We start from the raw sequence: 21,983 nt of genomic DNA, 5'->3' as shown, positions 1-21,983 counted from the left end.
GGAGGGTATATATTAGCTTTACATACTCCCGGCCAGGGCCCATCTAGTGGGTGCAACCTTGCTCCATACACTTTTAAAATTAGGTGTGATGTTAATTAGAGTGTTTACATTGATGTAAGGAGGATGTCTACTAGTTTGCTTGATGTCTACTTGTTTCATTTGCGATTTCTAAAAAAAAAATATTAGCTAGACAGTCTAAGGCCCTATTAAAAGTCATTACATGCATTCTCAGAATAAAGCCTACAGAATTCAGCAATATGTAACAGCGCTATATTCTGACTTACCTTTTGTGGCTATCCTCACGCAGTCAATTTTAGTTTCCTGTGACAAAAGGAAAAAAAAAACTTTTTGGGTTTTTGAAGAAGTATTTACCTTACCAGAAGAAAAAAATGTTGTCCATTTTATGCATTCTGTGTAGTCTTATTTCAGGAAAAAGAAAAGAGGCCTCACTTACCATTTGGACCATGTATTTATTAGAAACATGGACTCTTTTTTTGTGATGTGTTTTGGATTTTATGGCCTTTCAGCGAATTATTACAGGAAAGTGCCTAATATATTTGGAAACAACATCACTAGGAAAAAATACATATTTAATTTTGAAAATAAATAGAGACCATTTTAAATCTGACCAAATCATAGCTGATGCCCCTCGCTTGCACAATTTTTGAACATCGCCTGATACATACTGAAAGTATGGCACATCTAGGGAAATTAAAGGGAACCTGTCACCAGGTTTTTCCCATATAAGGTAAAACCTGAGGAATCTTGACAGTAAGGTGACGAAATCCTGCACCAGCCACCCCAATCTTACCCCATTGGCTCTGCTGGCAGCTTGATAGTAGATACTGTAGCTTTTCTGCGGCAGAAGTGGAGCGTTCCAGAACCCATTATATGTTTTATTGTCACCGACTGTGAAGATAATGGGAGTCGACAAAAGATTTGGAGGAAGTTCTGCAGCAAAGTAGTACTGTGAATTCAGCAATGAGGCGTTCAAGTAATGTATGGGAACTGGAAAGCATTTTAGCATTTCTGACGTCTTTCTGACTCTGCGAGATTTCTTTTCTTCAACAATAATGTGGTAAACACTGCAAGAAAAAGAAACAACCTGTTTATCATGATGAAACTAAAATAATTCAAGTTTTTGCTAGATTATAATAAGACTAAACTTGAAAAGACTTTAACTATATGCTTCAATATTATTTGTCACATTATTTTTTGGCACAATAATCGTGAGCAGAAAACTATGAGACAAAGTTCCTCAACAAAATCTACATAAGATGTATAGTTACTGGTTAAAGGAACAAAAGACTTGTAGGGATTATCCACCTTTTTAAACATTTTTATAATCTGCTGAAAATATTAGAAACAACTAAAATAAAACACTACTCAACCCTTCATCCCTCGTGATCAGTACAGAGGTTCCGGTGGTCATCTGTCATGGGTGTGTAAGATGCTACAGACAATCACTCTGCCTCTGGCTGCAGAAGGTCTCTGCCTTTGGATCTTCAGACACCTTCTTAATCCTTCTGACTTTTGGACCCAGTGGCAACCACCCTCAGGCTCTATTTGACACACCTGGACCTGGGTGTTTATAGACTCCCAGTCTACTTCAGGGAGTCGCCGGTGATTTTCACATTTTCCCCTTTTGAAGGCTTGGAGCTATAGCCGTTGGCTTACTTCCTCTCTGGTGCTGTTGGAGGACATATGGTGTTACCTCTCTGAGTCTGCTCAAGGTAAGTTGCTTCCCACTTGGTTGTCTGCTGTCTCTTTAGAGTACAGTGGGGACTAACCAGTGCTCTTCCCCCTTCCCTATTCAGGTCCTAGCTCTAGGGAAATACAGGGCTTAGGTTTCCTGCTTGGCGATTGGTGTGTAACCAAAATAGGGATGGTAGGGGAGGCAGGGTGCTATTAGATCTGCCTAGGGGTCTCCACTCCCCCTTTCCCTAATGTTTGGGTTTCCTTCTCCTCTTCCACTCGTGCTGCACTCAGTTTTCTCACACTGTACATGACATCATCCCAGTCCTTATTTACAAGTGGCTGGCACTTGACTGCTGCGGCCAGTGGTCATGTGCAGTACTCCTGGCATCATGGCTTCCATAGCTGAACATTGATGCCAGTAGCACGGCTCCCAGAGCTGAATGGTGATACAAGCAGTATGGCATGCTGCAGCCACTGATTGATTACAGAAGTCACATGATGACCATTCTTTCACATAGGCCAGAGATAATGAAAAGAGGTGAGAATTTATTCCTTTTTCTTTTCTAACATTTTCAGTTCTCATTTGGTGACAAATGTAAATAATAGTGAAATTCACATTTATTTTTCAAATTGGCTTTGGAGGATTAATCTAGTTACAGATCACGGAGATATAACCGTGTTATCACACTTACCTTTGATGACTGGAATTCATAGGTTTTAAGTTAACTGTTGTCCATGGTGCTGAAATATCCACTTGTTGATATACATGTAATCATAAGCTTTTGGGAGACTTATCTATCTCAATATTTTTTTTTATTTTTACTATTGGGACAGATAAGTCTCACAAAATCTCCAACAAAATGATCACTTTATACTAAATCAACAAATAAAACGTACCATAAAATATGGCCACATAGTTCTTATGATAAATACCCTTACTGTGCTCATAACAAAGGCACTAGAGTTGAGCAAATTGATTCAATAATAATCAAATTAGAGTCAAATTTCACGAATCTCGCAGGTCCCGATGAATTTGATTTATGTGAATTATCAAAAAATGGCTGCTGCCCTTTTACACATTGTAGAAGATTGCATCTATCACATGAAGTTGATATGACCTAAGGCATGACAGAATTTCCCATAATGCCTTGCAACTATCACATCAGATGAACCCTATCTGCATTTACAAATCTTTCATGTTATTTGCTTTTAGCTGCAAGCAGATGGGATGAAATCTGGGTTCTGAAACTCTTACCGACCACTCAAACGTTGCGAGAAGTGCCCAGCTGACAAGACCCAAGGGAGGGTCTATATTCTAGTGGGATAGACCACACGTGAGTAGTCTCTTTGCCAGGACGGTAGACATGCTTGAGGCACGACAGGGAGATTAGGGTGCCGGTTTGTCCATGCCCCCTTCTGAGTACATGGACGGCCTCTTAAGAAGACTACAAACGGTGAGACTGTACAGTTTTTATTTCTGCACTCGTTCACTTTTGTATGTTTTGTGTCTTTATCGGTGGCAAATTGTTGGTTCAACTTCAGTTTTAACCTTATTAAAAGTTCCATTTGGATTTCTATATCGGATCCTTGCTGTAATAGGGTTACCCTGATTGGATCATTCTGCCCCTTGTGGGTTCTTGTTGATTTTTTACTCTTTAAGAACTGATAAGAAGGTTTTATTAAATTATGACAAGTTAAAATATCAGCTAATTGTCTAATGCTGTGTTCCTCATGTTGGGATGTTAACATTTTTCACTGAATATTATTATTTTTTTCAATATAATAGTATACCTAAGTGCTATGCTTCTATTCTAGCCCTAATTCAATTCAAGTATAGGCAGTATTTGGAGATAATAGCTTATAGCTTCTTCTGAAAATATGTTTTTTTATGAGACAAAGTTATTTATCTGCATAGTAAAAAACTTTTTTTTTTTTACATTTTTTAAATTTTTACATTGTAACTAAGGCCTCAACACATCTGTCATAGTGCTCCTATTATTACATGTAGCACTGGTGCTTCTAGATATAAGACCAAGTGGTGACTGGAATCTCTGGAATCCCTATTGCTAGGTTTTTTTTACTTTTTCATTAATTTATTCTCTTTTTTATTAAAAGCTTCAAAGACATACATTGCAATACAAACAGGTGTACTGGTTATATATTGAAAGCAAGTATTGATCTTATTCGGGTACACCTGACAATAATGTAGATACAATCTATGAAAAATAGCCACATCATTTTTGACAAAATTATGCCTCTCATAGAAAAATGCTGTTCTCTTCTTGCAAATCACAACATCCAACAAAATAATAGCAAACATTAAATAAGCAGCTTCATTTTCACTGATTAGGAAATAGGAGCCAAACTTTAGTAGAGACCTGACAGAACATTACAAATGCAGTAAGTCTCCAAGAGATTATTTCAGGTGAAAAGTAATTATCTCAGGTACTCGAACAGGGGGAAAAGTAATTATCCGAGGTACTCCAACAGGAATAAAATAAATATAAATTGAAAAAGTAGGTTAGGAAACGCATTAAATCATGTAATGTATGTTTCAAATGAACATTTAATCAGGTTCCGTAATAGGAGAGAAATTGTTCTCCTTAGACAAGAAACACTTTAACATTTCAGGGTTATGTGATGAAGCGCTGTCCTTATTTTGTTACAATGGACCTGTAAACAAGTGAATAGGAAAGAACTTAAAGACGTTGTCCTCTACTTTACCATTGATGACCTATCCTTAGCCCCTTGTGAAAAAGCATAGGCGAAATGGCGGCGTCGGGGTGGTAGCACGCTGCACACACAAGTAAGGCACCAGTCACTTTGTAAGTACATTCTGTATGTGGTTGGGGGAACACCTCCTTCCCTTCTCCTTCCTTGAATTTATTGACATTTATCTATTACTGAACTAAGGTATAAAATAATGTCATTCTCCATAGAATCAACTGAGACTGTCTTACCCAGGCCAAATACTTACCTTCCTTCCAGCTCAGGTCTCCATACTGAATTTACCGCACTTGCGCTTTATAAGTTGGTTATACAAATTCCTCCCTATACAAGTGAATTTTTCAACTTTATCATATAGAAATATATTCTGGATAACCCAGTGTGACACTGATTTATCAACATCACATTTCCAATATATTATATGCTTACCTTGACCTAGATAATGTTGTTGCTTACATTGTGCCCCTGAGAGATTTAGGTACCTGGTATATGCTGAACTACTGTGCCTGGTGTTAACGCACTACTTCTGTGCTTCATACTTGAATTATTATCATAATTTTAATATACACCTGAAGATGTGAATACATTCACTGCTCAATGGTATAAAATATGATCATTGCACCCCTAGATGAATTCACTGGGGAATGTAGTTTGAAAAATGAGTTTACATATAGGGGGTTTCTGTTGTTCTGGCACATCAGGGGATCTGCCAATGTGACGTGGCACCCTCAAACCATTCCAGCAAAATCTGCACTCCAATATGACGCTACTTCCGTTCTAAACTTTGCACTGTGCCTCAGTAGTAGTATTGTGTGGTGAAATTTCTCCTGTTACTCTTGTGAAAATAAAAACAATTGGGGCTAAAATAACATTTTTGTGCGGAACATGTGATTTTTTTATTTTCACAGCTCAACGTTATAAACTTCTGTGAAGCACCTGTGGGTTCAAGGTGCTCACCACACATCTAAATAAATTCCTTGAGGGGTATAGTGTCCAAAATGGGGTCACTTGTTGGGGGTTTTCATTATTTAGGCTCATCAGGCGCTCTCCAAACGCGACATGGCGTCCGCTAATTTTTCCAGCAAATTTTACACTCAAAAAGTCAAATGAAGCTCCTTCCCTTCCGAGCTCTGCTATGTGCTCAAACAGTGGTTTCCCTCACATATGGGTTATCAGCATGCTCAGGAGAAATTGCACAACAAATTCTGCTGTTAATTTTTTCCTGTTACCCATGTGAAAATAATAAAATTGGGGTCTAAAGTAAGTTGTTTGTGAAAAAATGTTAAATGATCAATTTTATTTCCACATTCCAAAAATTCCTGTGAATCACCTGAAGGGGTAATAAACCTCTTGAATGCAGTTTTGAGCACCTTGAGGGGTATAGTTTCTAGAATGGTGTCACTTTTGGGTATCTTCTTTCATATAGACCCCTTAAAGTCACTTCAAATGTGAGGTGGTCTCTAAAAAAATGGTTTTGTAAATTTTGTTGTAAAAATGAGAAATGCTCGTCAACTTTTAACCCTTATAACTTCTTAACAAAAAAAAACATTTGGTTCAAAAATTGTGCTGATGTAAGGGTGGTTTCACATTAGCGCTTTTTAAGCGCACGCACGGCCGGGGGTAGCTCCACCCCCGAGCCGGCTCTCTGCCCGGCGTGCCCGCCCCTTGCTTGTAGTGCCGCCTCCTAGCGCACAGCGGCCCCTGCGATCGGCGCACCCTATCTTTAGCATAGGGTGCGCAGATCGTGCGCAGGCCGTGCGCTAGTTGCGCTTTGACCTGCGCTGCGCACTTTTGACGGTGCGCCGTGCGCGCCAAAATCCGAAAAGTTTGATTTTGGCGCGCACGGCGCACCGTCAAAAGTGCGCAGCGCAGGTCAAAGCGCAACTAGCGCACGGCCTGCGCACCCTATGCTAAAGATAGGGTGCGCCGATCGCAGGGGCCGCTGTGCGCTAGGAGGCGGCGCTACAAGCAAGGGGCGGGCACGCCGGGCAGAGAGCCGGCTCGGGGGCGGAGCTACCCCCGGCCGTGCGTGCGCTTAAAAAGCGCTAATGTGAAACCACCCTAAAGTTGACATGTGGGCAATGTTACTTATTAACTATTTTTTGTGAAACCACCCTTTTTGAAATTTGCAAAATTTTACAAATTTTCGCCAAATTTCCATTTAAAAAAAAAACAAAAAAACCCCACAAGTTATATTGAAGAAATTTTACCATTATCATGAAGTATGATATGTCACGAAAACACGATCTCAGAATTAGTGGGATCCGTTGAAGCGTTCCAGAGTTATTACCTCATAAAGTGACAGGGCATAATCTGTATGTATGGATAGATGAATCTACATCTAAGCAGTATGTATGGTACTATACGGTACTCCCTCCATGAGAAAGGAGGAAAATAAATTTAGATACAAAGCAGTGCCATTTTTCCTATGTCTATTACTTTTCTTGGAGTCAAGAGAAGATTGGTTTACCACCATTACTGAGCTTGATGGTCTCCCACCATCAGCAGTCAGAAGTGTTGTGTCATCAAAGATAGCTCCTGTAATTTATTATAACAGCCCCTATGTCAATCAGAGCATATCCAACTCCCCATGCCCCTTACAAACAGTTTTTTTCTTCAAGAGCAGGTGCTACTGTTAATGGCTCATTTACACTGCAGTAGCTGTTGCATGGGAATATATTATCACATGAGGCCATGCAAATTCTGCACACAATGTCCCGAGAAAAGGGGTTACTATTGGAGCGCCCTGAACTCTGACATTCACATACTCACAAAGGGTATCTCAAAAGAGGTAGTTGAGATGCTATTACCAATTCATGCATTTGTGTAAGTAGATACATAGGTAAATTAAAGGCCTAAAACTATACTTATCTTGTCCTGCATAATAGAAATGTACAAGTGCTGAAATCTATAGGAGTATTATATCTATCATAGAATGATAAAGAGCAATTCCACCTTAAATGGAATCTGTTAACAGGTTTTTTCTAGCCCGTCTGAGAACAACAGAGACAGTGATTTCAGTAATGTATCACTTACTGGTCTGCTTGCTGCAGTTTTGATAAAATCACAGTTTTCTCTGCTGCAGATGTAGCAGTTCTCTGAATGCTGAGCTCTGTTTAAACCGGCCCATACCACTGTGACAACTTTGTGTGCACACTGCGTATACACTGAAATCTGCCATTCAGTGGTGGGGACGGAGTTATACAGAGCACATGAACATGGATGATTACCCAGCAGAAGTGTTACTACTTTTACTAATATCCTGCAGACAAATCAGTATTTTATCAAAACTACAACAAGCATCTCAGTAAGTGACAAATCACTGGATTCAGAGTATCTGCCCCTACATTATTTTGGTTGTCAAAACCTTGGTGACAGATCCTCTTTAAAAGTATAGGAACAATTTTTCTGATCATAAATGAGGCACTGTTACTATTCTGTTATTAACTTCACTTAATTGATATTCCCATATAACTAATCACTGCTTGGCTTTACTGATTCAAAAAACAAACTATGTCATCATTGCTTACATAGCACTAGCATATTGTGTAGGGTGTAAAGAGAGTGTGATCCCCTAATGTGGGGGAAATTCATCAAGACTGGTGTTCTAAATGCCATGCTTAATCCAGGGTGCACTGGAGTGCGATGTGCTAAAATCACTTAGGCACAAGACTCTTAAAGGGGTTGTCCACTACTTGGACAACCCCCTTCTCAATCCCTATGTTTCCCCCTTATAAAATAATAATGCCTATTCTCACCTCTGCTGCCAATGCCATGGAATTGGCTCTCACTGGGTTCACATGACACCTTTATGTCACGTAATCCTCGAGTCCAATCATTGGTGGCTTCACTCTCCCTGCCTTGAGACGAATTGCATTTATGTAGGGGAAGTGAGAGAGCAGCAGTTCTCAGCTCATGTATGTGATTTGTCTGTAGGAGAGTGAAGCCATCACTGATTGGCTGCAGGGATCACATGACATGAAAATGTCATGTGATCCCCAGGAGAGAAAGTGCCGACACCACTGAAAAGGCGCTGGCACCGGAGACAAGTAAAGGTGTTATTACTTTACTAGGGGGAGACAAAGGATTAAGAATGGATTGTTCAGAGAAGTGGGAAACCTCTTAAATTAATTTTTTCAGCTTCCATACGCGAGAAATGTTCTCCAGACATGGATTAGAGCATATTTCTGCTATAATTTTCATAAGTACAATCATACTGTGCACAAAATATATGTAGATGTTGTCTTGGGCCAGATGTCAGATTTACATTTTATCATACAGGTTCTTATGTTTTTTTACTCTTAAGTTAGTAGCAGTTAAATAAGACCAGGATAAAGAAAGATCAATATACTCAAAATTATAAACAGCAGAAAATATGCAAAATACCGTATATACTCGAGTATAAGCCGACCTGAGTATAAGCTGACCCCCCTAATTTTGCCACAAAAAACAGGGAAAACTTATTGACTCGAGTATAAGCCTAGGGTTGAAAATGCAGCAGCTACTTGTAAATTTAAAAAATAAAAATAGATACCAATAAAAGTAAAATTAATTGAGACATCAGTAGGTTAAATGTTTTTGAATATCCATATTGAATCAGGAGCCCCATATAATGCTCCATACAGTTCATGATGGCTCCATAAGATGCTCCATACAAAATACACCCCATATAATGCTGCACAAAGGATAATAATGGCCCCATAAGATGCTCCCTAGAATAATATGCCCCATATGCTGCTCCATAAAGGTTATGGCCCTATAAGATGCTCCATAGAATAGGCCCCATATGCTGCCCCCATAAGATGCTCCATAGATTATGCCTCCATATGCTGCCCCCATAAGATGCTCCATAGATTATGCCCCAATATGCTGCCCCCATAAGATGTTCCATAGATTATGCCCATATATTTTGCCCCTATAAGATGCTCCATAGATTATTCCCCCATATGCTGCCCCCATAAGATGCTCCATAGATTATAACCCTATATGCTGCCCCATAAGATGCTCCATAGATTATGCCCCAATATGCTGCCCCTATAAGATTCTCTATAGATTATGCCCCTATATGCTGCCCCTATAAGATGCTCCATAGATTATACCCCTATATGCTGCCCCCATAAGATGCTCCATAGATTATACCCCTATATGCTGCCCCCATAAAATGCTCCATACATTATGCCCCCATATGCTGCCCCCATAAGATGCTCCATAGATTATGCCCCATGTGCTGCCCCCATAAGATGCTCCATAGATTATGCCCCCATGTGCTGCCGCTGCTGCATTTAAAAATAAAAAAATGACATCACCTCTCTGTCACTGGGGCCAGGTGCCACTGCTTGCTGCTGTCTGGCACGTCATTTGTCAGTGACGTTCAGACTGCAGGGGGCGCGGCGCGCAGTAACCACTTCACCGCGCCCTCTGCTGTCTAAACGTCACTGACAGATGACATGCCAGACAGCAGCAAGCAGCGATGGATCCAGTCAGGTGAGTGTCGCTATACTTACCGGTCCTGGCATGGTCTCTGCAGCCCCCAGCTTCTCCGCGATCTCCCTTCCTGCCTTCAGCGGTCACGTGGTACCGCTCATTACACCTCATGAATATGCGCATATCCATGAGTGTAATGAGTGGTACCATGTGACCGCATCACGGAGAAGCTGGGGGCTGAAGAGACCGAGCCAGGATGGGTAAGTATGACCTGACCCCCCCCGGTGTATATGACTCAAATATAAGCCGAGAGGGGGACTATCAGCCCCAAAAAATGGGCTGAAAATCTCGGCTTATATTCGAGTATTTACGGTACTAGCTGAAGAGCCCGGCGTTGCTCGGGCATAGTAATTAACTGTGGTTAGTTATAACAAATTATAATTATCCACCATCCCATAGGCCCATGCCCATATACCCATCATACATATTCGCCATCCCATAGTCGAGTGCCCATATACCCATCACACATCCTTCATCCCATAGTCCCATGCCCATATACCCATCATACATATCCTCCATCCCATAGTCCCGTGCCTATATACCCATCATACATATCCGCCGCCATCCCATAGTCCCTAATAAAATATTATTAGAGGATATTAATAAAACAAACATTCAAATTCTATACATTGTGCATCTTTCAAATGATATCCTGTGTTACTAAATAAATGAATGAATATGGAAAAGATGGCAGCTATAGGCAAGGTCTGTAGTGTATTTTTATAACCAAAGAAAATAGAGCTAGTTAAATATCTGCTAGGCTATGAGGCCTTTAGGGTCTTAGGAGCCGTGAAACAACGCCTGAAAAAGAAGCTCCTGAGTGCAAAATCTTGTGTCTAATATGAAAAAATCTGAAACGTATATACTTGCACTGTAAACAGAGGTACCTTGCAGCTGGTTCCAGGGCACAGCTTTGCTAGAAATGTTAATTCGCGCACAACCCTTGGGTGTTCTTTCATGAAGTATGTAAATTTGATATCAAGAAAATGACATTTTAGGTTCTGCAGCAACTCTTAAGTGGTGCCGGAAACTATATGATATAGCACATTAAGGTCAGCAAGGAGAGCAAAGTGTTTTGCATGTTAAATAAGTAACACATACATTTGGGACATAGAAATGTGGGTGAGTGTTCAATGTATCTCTTAACTTTGTTTGACACTTCAAAGCAATGAAAATATGAATTGAAAAAAAGTAGAAAAGGAGTATTATTAATATTGTATAAGCTGGTCTGTCCCCCAGTGCAGAACACACCAGGTTTATTAGTGCAGCATACCATATATTCAGTTAATGAATGTACCGCTGGATAACAAAAGCGTCATGCTGCAGTTGGAGCTGTTTTCCTCCTATTTTCCTATTACTTAAAGGGAATCTGTCACCAAGTTTTTGCCACCTAATCTGAGAGCACTATAATGTAGAGATAGAGATGCTGATTCCAGCTATGTGTCAGTTACTGGGATGCTTGCTGTACTTTTGATAGCAGGAGATTATCACTGGAGGACTAGTAGACTGTTATGATTAGGTCACCGAGGAGGATAGCTGGGAAATAAGCTATGCAACCAGAAAACCAGAAAGGTTGGTAACTTAGTGGATTGCAGACTCCTAAACCTAACAACACAACTAGAATTAGCCGTGGGACGTACTTACGATGCCCTAGACGCCTCGGCACAGCCAAAGAGTTAACTAAGCCTAAAGCAAGAAAGGGGAAAGCTAAACTGCCCCGGAGTAGAACCCCAAAGGGATAGATAGCCCCCAAACATATAGTGCCGGTGAGACAAGATGAGGCACAAACACAGGCAGAAAATAGAGTAAGCAAATGATGGGGCCCAAACTGTCTAGATAGCACAGGAGAGGAAAGATACTGTCTGCAATCACACAAAAAACCCTAAAAAAATCCAACACGTCTGATCTGCAAAAACACTGAGGCCACACGACCTCTCCCCCACTAGATCAGCATTCTGGTGTGAACTGGAAGCAAAACAAAAGATACTGATATAACAGGGGACTAGCAATACTGAACAGACTGATATAAGCTGTGGCATATGGAACAGGGTCCAGCACTGGTCCCAGCAGGGAACAACGCCGAACCCACACAGCAAAGCAGAAAGCAGAGAAAGGCAAAACTGGATCAAATGCAAAAAGGTTCCAGCAAACAAATAACTTATCTGAACAATGCAGGACCAAGCAGGGGACAAGCGGACTTCAAGATGCACAGGAAGAAAACCAAACCACCAGCAGCAACTGAGGGAAGCTTGCTCACTTAAATCCTCCCAGTCTGTAACACCTGACTTCCACTCATCGTCTTCAGGTGATTGACCTCTGTCAACCCGACCAGCTCCACTACCCACAGCAACCACCAGAGGGAGCCCAAACTCAGAAGTCAGATCAAGAGTGTTCACAACAGTAGACACTCTGTCATGTTGTCCTCCATATTCATGAGCTCTGTGAACCCCCACCACTGATTGGCAGCTTCCCCCTGTACACAAACAGCTGCCAATCAGTGGTGTGGGCGGGTTATACGGAGCTCAGCATTCAGAGAACTGCTAGATCTGCAGCAGACAAAACAGGGATTTTATCAAAACTATAGCAACCAATAAAGTAAGTGCTAAAGCACTGGAATCAGGGTTTCTGTCAAAACACCATGCTGCTCTGGTGACTGATTGCCATTAAAGAGATTCTACTAGATAAAAAAAACATGGCTGCTTATCTCTGCTCCCATCTGAGCACTCCATCAGATGGTTTAATATGAATAGCTGAAAAAAATTCAGTTGAATTACTACAACTGACTAAAATATGAAACGTTTGATTCTGCTTGAACCCCTTTCCATGGAAGTCAGTCTTTTCTGCCAGACACATTAGCATAGCCCGCCACTACAAAGTTGGGCAAAACCATCCGCTGGACGATACGTGACAGGTGAGCATTTCATGGCCTTATGTAAATGTATTAGTCTATTGGCCATAGGTAGTCGATTTGATTTTTTTATTTTTTTTGGCAGCTTATCAAAAAATCCTGGACAGCTAATATTTTTTACGGACATATTAGAAAACCATATCAAGTGATTAAGATTGTAAGTGACACATGTCTACTGCCTGTAATTCTGATATGAACCATTCGTAACAGTCTGGGTAAAATTATAATAATTACAGGTATTTAAAAAAAAAAGTTTAGAGAGAACAAAAGTGTCTTATTTATACTGTCTGTTCAGGAACTTCTGGTTGGCAACCCTTATTTTAAAATAATGTAAAGTAAATGGTTTATAGTGTCCTGGCTGGGTGGTAGGCAGGCGTGGACTGGCCCACAGTAGAACAGGAGAATCCTCCGGTGGGCCCCTGTGCAAGAGTGGGACATCAGTCTCTTGCATGAGCAATATTTGGCACTATATACTTGAATCACTGTGTACAGATAAAGTCAGCATCTTATTCATTAACAATCTACCCTGTTCATTGTTACATACATTTGTGATTGAGGATAAGGTCACATTTGCATATAGGTGAAAAGTGGCACCCTGGAGTTGGTTACTGGTGGGCCCTTGGCACCCCAGTCCGACACTGGTGGTAGAAGCAGTGTTGTGCAATTGGGACCAGCAGGTATTGCAGAGCACTCCTCTGGGTGACATAGTTTATTAATTTATATTAAAGAAACACCAAAAAAATGTAAAATAATCCATGATTTAGGTGAATGCTGCCATTTTCTCTGTCAGTAAAGTCTCTGACTGCAGAGAGATTTTCCAGCTTGAGAGACAAGGGAACGACAATGGGTTTGATCATTTACTTCACTTGAGATTGATTTCGAAGAATATGCATGAATTCCTGTGAAATGTGGCAGCGCAATTGATTATTTATAACACGGGAGATTGATTTTCAGGAATACATTTGAATTAATCTTAAAAAAGATCATGTTTTATTTTTTTTTTTTTCACATGAAGAATCAAACAATGTATCTGCATCAGCATTAATAGTAAGCGATCTAAACACATTCGTCCCAATAGTATCATTGGCGGGCCGGTATAATAAATGTCTTTCACTGGTTTTCCTGCCCGTCACGCGATTCTCCTAGGAAGGTATCAGCGGGTCACCATAGACCTGACCTCTGGAAGGAAATTTCTGCCATCTATTTGTCTCCAGATGCGTTAAAGAAAAAAAGAAAGTTGACTGGAGATATTTCAAACCCAAAATGTCTTTTCATCTTTTCACCACAAGACAAATTAGATTAGCGAGTAACCAGACCTCAAATCTATTTGCTCTTTAATAATTTAAGCACTTAAAGGTCAAGCAGCTCTTTTCTGTTCTCCTTTATCACAGTCCAAGTGCTAATGAAAAATAACTAAATCCCATCGCCTGTCTAATTTCCACCCAGCGCCGGCTACCTGATGTAAATTAACACATGATTACCTCCTGTGCCAGGGCGCCGCTTGAAGAAAATTCTCTAGTTTATTGCTAAAATGAGGACACTGGAGATAATCTGGATTTGCGTTTTTTTAAAACCTAAAATCCTTTGCACATTGATTAGCTTATTTTATTTCAAATTTGCACGAAAATTTCAGCTATCTTACAAAAAGCAAAACAACAGTGAAAAGTAAACTAAGTGATTGCAAATAATTCCTAACGTCCAAATCAGAGATAATATATAAATATATTGAAAAACACAACCCTGTAATTCAATGCGTGAAAATACCCCATTGGCTTCACACCATCTTCAATGTATAAAACAGATGGCTGCAGAAATGACAAATGTCAAGATCAAACTCGAAGAAAGCATAACCGTTTCAAACTACGGGAAGATTGTATTGGATAGTGCAGAGGTCAGTAAGAAGAGTCACTCCCTCCATATCCCAGAATGTTGGCAACCACAGATGCAAGTGCCGGAGTGCCGCAGGTTGCTGACCTGTGGGCTAGACCATACATGACTTATATGATAATGTTCTTGGATCAGGCAACCACAATTTCAAGTTTTGCTGTAGAAGTTCCAAGTATCTGCTGCCATTTTGCTCAATTCTTCCAGCGTCAACTGACAACAGTGAAGAAAGGAAACAAAATATGTAAAAAAGCCTATGGCTATGTGCACACGGTGCGGATTCTGCTGCGGATCCGCGGCGTTTCAGGCTCTGCGGGTCTGCAGCAGATTTAGGTGCGTTGTACAGTACCATTGTTTTCAATGGTAAACTGTAAAACGCTGTGCACATGCTGTGGATTTTTCCGCGCGGATTTGCTGCAGGTTCAAATCTGCAGTATGTCAATTCTTTGTGCGGATTCCGCTGCGGTTTCACACCTTCTCCATTGTAGAGGTGTGAAACCGCAGGGCTAAACCGCAGCCTAATCCGCCGGTAAACATCAGGTCTTTTGACCTGAGATTTTACCTGCGGATTTTTCCAAATCCGCGCGGAAAAAAAAATCTACGTGCGCACATAGCCTTCCACGGTTTTTCAAAAAGGTGGTTTTAGGAACATAAAACATAACTGGGGTTGAGGAAAAACTGCATTTAATAAAACATGATTTTACAGAAATATATAGAATGGGGAGAGGGAGCAAAAAAAGTCAGCTCACCGTATCGCAATGCACCTCATTAGCTGGAATCATCCGCACAGAGCCATTCAGGCTAGGACACAGTCAGCAAGGCAAAAAAGAAGGAAATGGTGTCCATCGCTGCTGACCATTTCATTCTTTTTTTGCCATGATTTTACAGAACACGCCAGTTGATGTACAGAGAGATAAGGGTACATGTTGCAACTCACAGCTCAGACAGTGGGAATGAAAAGGAGAAGAAAGGAACTGCTGTAGTGAGAATGAGGCAGAGAGATATACACAGGTAGTGCTGCTGAAAAATCTAGTAAGCTGGACTCACAGATGCACTGCTCAGTATTGCTGGATGAATAATGTCCCCCATGCTGTTGATACAGAGCCATTGAGCAGAATCTCCTCTTCTCTATGTATGCTGCATGGGTGACATAATAACAACTAGTATCTGCCCACTCTTGAGTTGAACTCAGGGAAAACTGTCAATTAGAGATTTGTGATTAGAAGGAATGAGTACATAAAATGTAAAATGTCACATAATAGCCAGTATTACTGCTCCCCTCATGTATTCAGGCAGGATAGTTTATACTAAAATCATAGGTACACCGGCGTGCTTTAACACCCTCTCACACAACAATGCTATTAATAACACACACCTAAAGAAGCACTTATTGTATGTTATTATTTTTTATTCCCTAAACCTATGTAAATGTTCTTTTAATGTATTGTTAATGGGTTAATATACTCACCGCTTGCCACATTCTTCAGTATAAAGTGCCGCTATGCTCCTCTTCTGAGTCATGTGATGGCAATTCAGTCTCTTCAAATCACACTGGGGTTTATACATGAGCTGGAAGTCTCTTTTACAATCTAAGTATATGGAGTCTTGCTCTGGCGCTCCACAAGCTTACATTTTAAAAGCCATTTCCAGCTCATTCAAAGCCCCGTGTGATCCGTAGTCTCACGTGACTCAGTAGAGGAGCGGAACGGCGCTGGATACCGGAGAAGACGGCAATCAGTGAGTTGATTAGCACAGACTCTATACTACACTAACATTTACACAGGTTTAGAGAGCAAGAAAAAATACAGGAGTGCTTCTTTAATGACACAGGTCATTTTTTAACATTAAGAAAACCTAAAATTTGGAAAAAATATGATAATAGCTTTAAGTTATTTTAACAAAGATATAGATGTGACAACTAACTACCTATGTGTCCTTTACCAGAAATGCAGGAGTTTAAAGTTTTTCAACTAAAGTTAATTAAATTGACTAGAACTTGTTTGGTTGATATGGACTATCATTCCATCATAAAAAACCCAGACGGCATATGACTACTTTTGACTAGTGTCAGTAAATATGATTTATTTCTGTGTTATAATTTGACAGCGACAATCATAGAGATCTGTGCCAGCAATTAATGATACGAGCAATTAATCATACGAGACAAATACTTCACTTTAGGTAAAACTGGTTTATAATTTCCTAACAGACAATTATCTATGCAATACAAATGACTCTGTCCATCTTTGTGATCGACACAGTACTTTGCTACCAACTTCATGTTTCATTGTAACAAGTGTAATTTGGCTGACACTATTACAGAACAGTACGATGAGCACCGTTATAGGGTACTTCTGACTGATACTTTCTGACAGCACTACGCTTGCTATCATTACAGGGTTACTGTGGGTGATACTATTACAGAATATTTTGCAAACAATGTGGGTGACCCTATGACAGACACTGTGGCTGACATTATTGTGGAGGCACAAGGCTGAGCATGGTTATACAAACACTGTGATCTATTGTATGGAGACTATTGGTAGCACCTTAAGCTCTTAGGTTACATACAGATGTAGCAGTTCTTAACCTAACACACATAATAAAGTTCAGCGAGATATTGCTGAACTTTATAAGGGTGGCACAGTGGCTCAGTGGTTAGCATTGCAGCGTTGGGGTCCTGGGTTCAAATCCCACCAAAGACAACATCTGCAAGAAGTTTGTATGTTCTCCCCATGTTTGCGTGGGTTTCCTCGGGGTTCGGTTTCCTCCCACATTCCAAAGACACAACTGATAGGGAATGTAGATTGTGAGCCTCAATGGGGACAGTGTCAATAATGTCTGTAAAGCGCTGTGGAATTAATGGCGCCATATAAATGAGTAAAATAAATAAATATCGTAATGCTGAAAAGTGTAATTTCACACCTAACGTAACAAGTTCAATGGCTTTACGTGGCTATAAGGGGAACCCAACAGGAGATTCAGGCTTCTGGAACAGCAGGTAACATGAATCAGACTCTGGCTGCATTATTGCAGCAGTGAATGTTTTACTCTCAAGTGCTGTAGTTTGAAAGGCCAAAGATTAAACGACTACAACGAATAGCCAAGAGACCTGGCGGCTTCTCCCCACAACAACACAACTAGACTGACAGGTCTCCCTGCCGCAACACAACTAGACTGACAGGTCTCCCTGCCGCAACACAACTGGACTGACAGGTCTGTTCCCTCAACACAACTAGACTGACAGGTCTCCCCACCGCAACACAACTAGACTGACAGGTCTCCCTGCCGCAATACAACTAGACTGACAGGTCTCTTCCCTCAACACAACTAGACTGACAGGTCTCCCTGCCACAACACAACTAGACTGACAGGTCTCCCCACCGCAACACAACTAGATTGACAGGTCTCCCTGCCGCAATACAACTAGACTGACAGGTCTCCCTGCCGCAATACAACTAGACTGACAGGTCTCCCTGCCGCAACACAACTAGACTGACAGGTCTCTTCCCTCAACACAACTAGACTGACAGGTCTCCCCACCGCAACACAACTAGACTGACAGGTCTCCCCACCGCAACACAACTAGACTGACAGGTCTCTCTGCCGCAATACAACTAGACTGACAGGTCTCTTCCCTCAACACAACTAGACTGACAGGTCTCCCTGCCGCAACACAACTGGACTGACAGGTCTCCCTGCCGCAACACAACTAGACTGACAGGTCTCCCTGCCACAATACAACTAGACTGACAGGTCTCTTCCCTCAACACAACTAGACTGACAGGTCTCCCTGCCGCAACACAACTAGACTGACAGGTCTCTTCACTCAACACAACTAGACTGACAGGTCTCCCCACCGCAACACAACTAGACTGAGAGGTCTCCCTGCCGCAATACAACTAGACTGACAGGTCTCTTCCCTCAACACAACTAGACTGACAGGTCTCCCTGCCACAACACAACTAGACTGACAGGTCTCCCTGCTGCAACACAACTAGACTGACATGTCTCCCTGCCGCAATACAACTAGACTGACAGGTCTCTTCCCTCAACACAACTAGACTGACAGGTCTCCCTGCCTCAATACAAAAAGAGTGGGGGAACAAGAGGCGCAATAGTGCCCTATCACTAGTGACACTACGATGTGAGTGGTGTAATGCAGTTCCACTCACCTATTCCAGTTGTGTGACCCACAACTGGCTTGAAGACATAACACAGTATCAGCTGCTGCAGGACCTCCACCGACCACTCCAATGTGGAAAAACTACCAGAGAAGTACTTTGTTACAACATCTTGCATCCCAGGTGATTTTGTGGACTCAGCAGCGCGGACTGTGGTACACCTTGCTTCCCATATTCTCTGGTAGGTCTCCCTGCCGCAACACAACTAGACTGACACGTCTCCCTGCCGCAACACAACTAGACTGACAGGTCTCTCCCCTCAACACAACTAGACTGACAGGTCTCTCTGCCACAACACAACTAGACTGACAGGTCTCCCTGCTGCAACACAACTAGACTGACAGGTCTCTCCCCTCAACACAACTAGACTGACAAGTCTCCCCATAGGTAGAAAGCTGTCAATTAGCGGTGGGGGCGAAGTTATACAGGGCTCATGAATATGGAGCACTAGCTAGCAGTAGGTTTACTAGTTCTCTAGTGATAATCTCCTGATGATAAAACAGTGATTTTATTAAAAAAAATACAGCAATCAGCCCACTAAGTAACATACTGCTGGAATCAGGGTCACTGTTTCTACATTAACATGCTCTCAGATTAGGTGACAACAATCTGGTGGCAGACTCCTTTCAATGTGTTGTGTTATATTAGGAAATGCTAAATCTGTAGGTCATACATCATACAGTGGTATGGCAGGGAATCAATGTCTGGTCTAAGTAAAACCAGCAGAGTTTAAAAAACAGATCTGTGCATGAATAGTGAAAACCAGCAAACAATTAGGACGAGTATTTAGGAAATGAGTAAACTTTTTAGTAGCAATATAGTTTTTATTTTCAGTAGTAAATGTTCTAGAGTTTAGAGATCCTACTGCTAGGCTTATGTTTCAATGGTAGAAAAATAGAAGCCAACCTAGGTTTGTCACGCAGTCTTCTTTAAATGGGATTTTTATTTCATTTATCTACCTCTGACTTACAGCAATGAAATACAGTCACACAAAAGCATGTATTCTTCAGTGAAGGCAAATTCTATCATACAATAATTACTGCAAGTCTGAGAAGTGAAGTTGACTCCGGTGACAGACTGAATGGTCTCGCGGACTGTTTTGCTGAGATGATTGTGAACACGCGGAATGAATGGATGACAAGGTCAGGCTGCTTCTGTTGTTGCATAACAAAGACACCGCTATCACTGCTTTTCTCTACACAACCTTGGGGCAAGCACAAATGCATGCAATAAGAAAGGATAATGGTATTTTCAGACCTTGTGTAGACCCATCACTAACAAGTGTATTGCAAAAATTGGCAAGATGTCTGTTAATTGACTAGAAAAAGTTATAAGTAAGAATAAATGAACTAGATGATTCATTATAGAATTCTGTCACCAAGGAGAACTGAATGACACTTTCACGTGAGCACTATAATTTTATTAATGATAATTATCAGAGATGAGAGATGGAGATGTTGGGTGGTGCAGTACTGTGGAGAGTTGTGTGGGAGACAGAGATGTTTATATTGGATGGGCAACCAGTGCAATAACTGGCACAGAGAGGAAACATCAGTGCATTAGTTGGACAGAATTACGAGACTGACTGCTACATTCAGCATAGATTGGAAAGTGAAGAGTTTAATCAGAGGAAAGCCATGTTCACGCGTTCAGTATTTGGTCAGTATTTTACTTCAGTATTTGTAAGCCAAAATCAGGAGTGGGTGATAAATACAGAAGTGGTGACGTGTTTCTATTAGACTTTTCCTCTGACCATTCCACTCCTGGTTTTGTCTTACAAATACTGATGTGAAATACTGACCAAATATGGAATGTGTGACCGTGGCCAAAAACTGATTCATAGTGAGTTGCAGTAGGTAATATGATAATTAATCAGATCGACAATAGGGATATGATCACACAGAGTTTTCCAATATCCACAATATCCACATAAAAAAAACCCACTTCAAATATTATTTGATGTGGATTTTGATGTGTATCTGCTTGAAAATTCATGCCAAAAAAAATCCTCCATGAGAATATACCAGATTCTGTAAATGTTTCCAAGGTGCAGGTGCATGGATAAGCAAGTGATTCCATATAGGGAGTGAAGAAACGATTTGAGTTAAATATATCCTCAAGACAGCGAGCATGCTGCTTGCGAGTTATGGCAGGACCACACCTAGAAATAGAAATATCAGGTGCAGATGGCCGTAATACCTGTCCGAGTGCGATCTGACAAAAAATTGGGTTGCACCCGGACCAATATTAGTTCATGGGGCGGTGAACACATTAGTTTTTTTTCCATGGAGTGAGTCTGTCGGAGGAAAACATCGCTATATGTCTGAGTTTGATCTGATATTTGGATCGAACTCGGCCACTCGGCCATGCAAGTCATGAAGAGCATCCCATGGGTGAAAAACTTTTGCCTGTTTTCTGCATATATTGGTTCTTTATCCCCAATACTGCACCATTTACTTTTCACCAGTCACACATTTATACAGCAGAACATAAATGACACACCAACTCTTCAGTTGTGGCTAAATTTCACTACTACTTGTCTCTTTCATCTTACCCGTCTTCCCTCCTACACAACCCCTGTTGTGTGCTAGAAATTATCCACAAAATATCTCGGTGGGAAATAGCATTCACAGTACACAAATAACCCTGACTTTATCAACATTCTCTGTGTGCTGCCGACTAATAAGGATCCCAGGTGTTGAAGCTATGTTTTCATCATAGAAACCACTTGTCACAATGGCATAATGGAAAACATATGTAAAAATCTGCTGCCCTAACGTAACAAAGGCTGTCAGACTAATGAGTTTCAGAAAACAATAATAGGGAAATGGGATCATTTTCTCAATCTGTATTTGGAAAATACTGCACCTAGGAAAGATCTGCTGTGATTAATAAAATATATGGCAGATTGGATTAGAATATTTATTTTATGTAAGTATCTGAAGCATCATAAGTTTGTACTAACTATAATCCTGAAACCAGAGCGCAAAACTACTGGAGTACTACTATAATGGCTAACATGTAATATTCTTGATCCACAAGCAACAAACAAGCAAGAGGGTCTCTGCAAAACTCAAAAAAAAAAATTAATTCTGCCA

The 21,983-nt window shown here is 40.9% G+C and overlaps 1 protein-coding gene across 5 annotated transcripts in view; it reads right to left on the bottom strand.

Moving 5' to 3' along the window:
* The window catches only part of PTPRM (protein tyrosine phosphatase receptor type M), a 929,698-nt gene that overhangs the window by 341,046 nt on the left and 566,669 nt on the right, over positions 1 to 21,983 (bottom strand). For all 5 annotated transcript variants that reach the window (XM_073550942.1, XM_073550938.1, XM_073550940.1 and 2 more), the window contains exons 12-13: positions 812 to 1,085; positions 285 to 321 (exon numbers count right to left, since the gene is read on the bottom strand). In XM_073550942.1, coding sequence (XP_073407043.1) covers positions 285 to 321; positions 812 to 1,085 — 311 coding nt within the window. The remainder of the gene's footprint in view (positions 1 to 284; positions 322 to 811; positions 1,086 to 21,983) is intronic.

Source organism: Dendrobates tinctorius, unplaced genomic scaffold (genome assembly GCF_039654945.1).
Source record: "Dendrobates tinctorius isolate UK_male_01 unplaced genomic scaffold, ASM3965494v1 ptg000171l, whole genome shotgun sequence".
Classification (NCBI taxonomy): Eukaryota; Metazoa; Chordata; class Amphibia; order Anura; family Dendrobatidae; genus Dendrobates; species Dendrobates tinctorius.
Note: the sequence above shows the minus strand (reverse complement) of the source record. Positions and strands in the feature narration are given on the sequence as shown.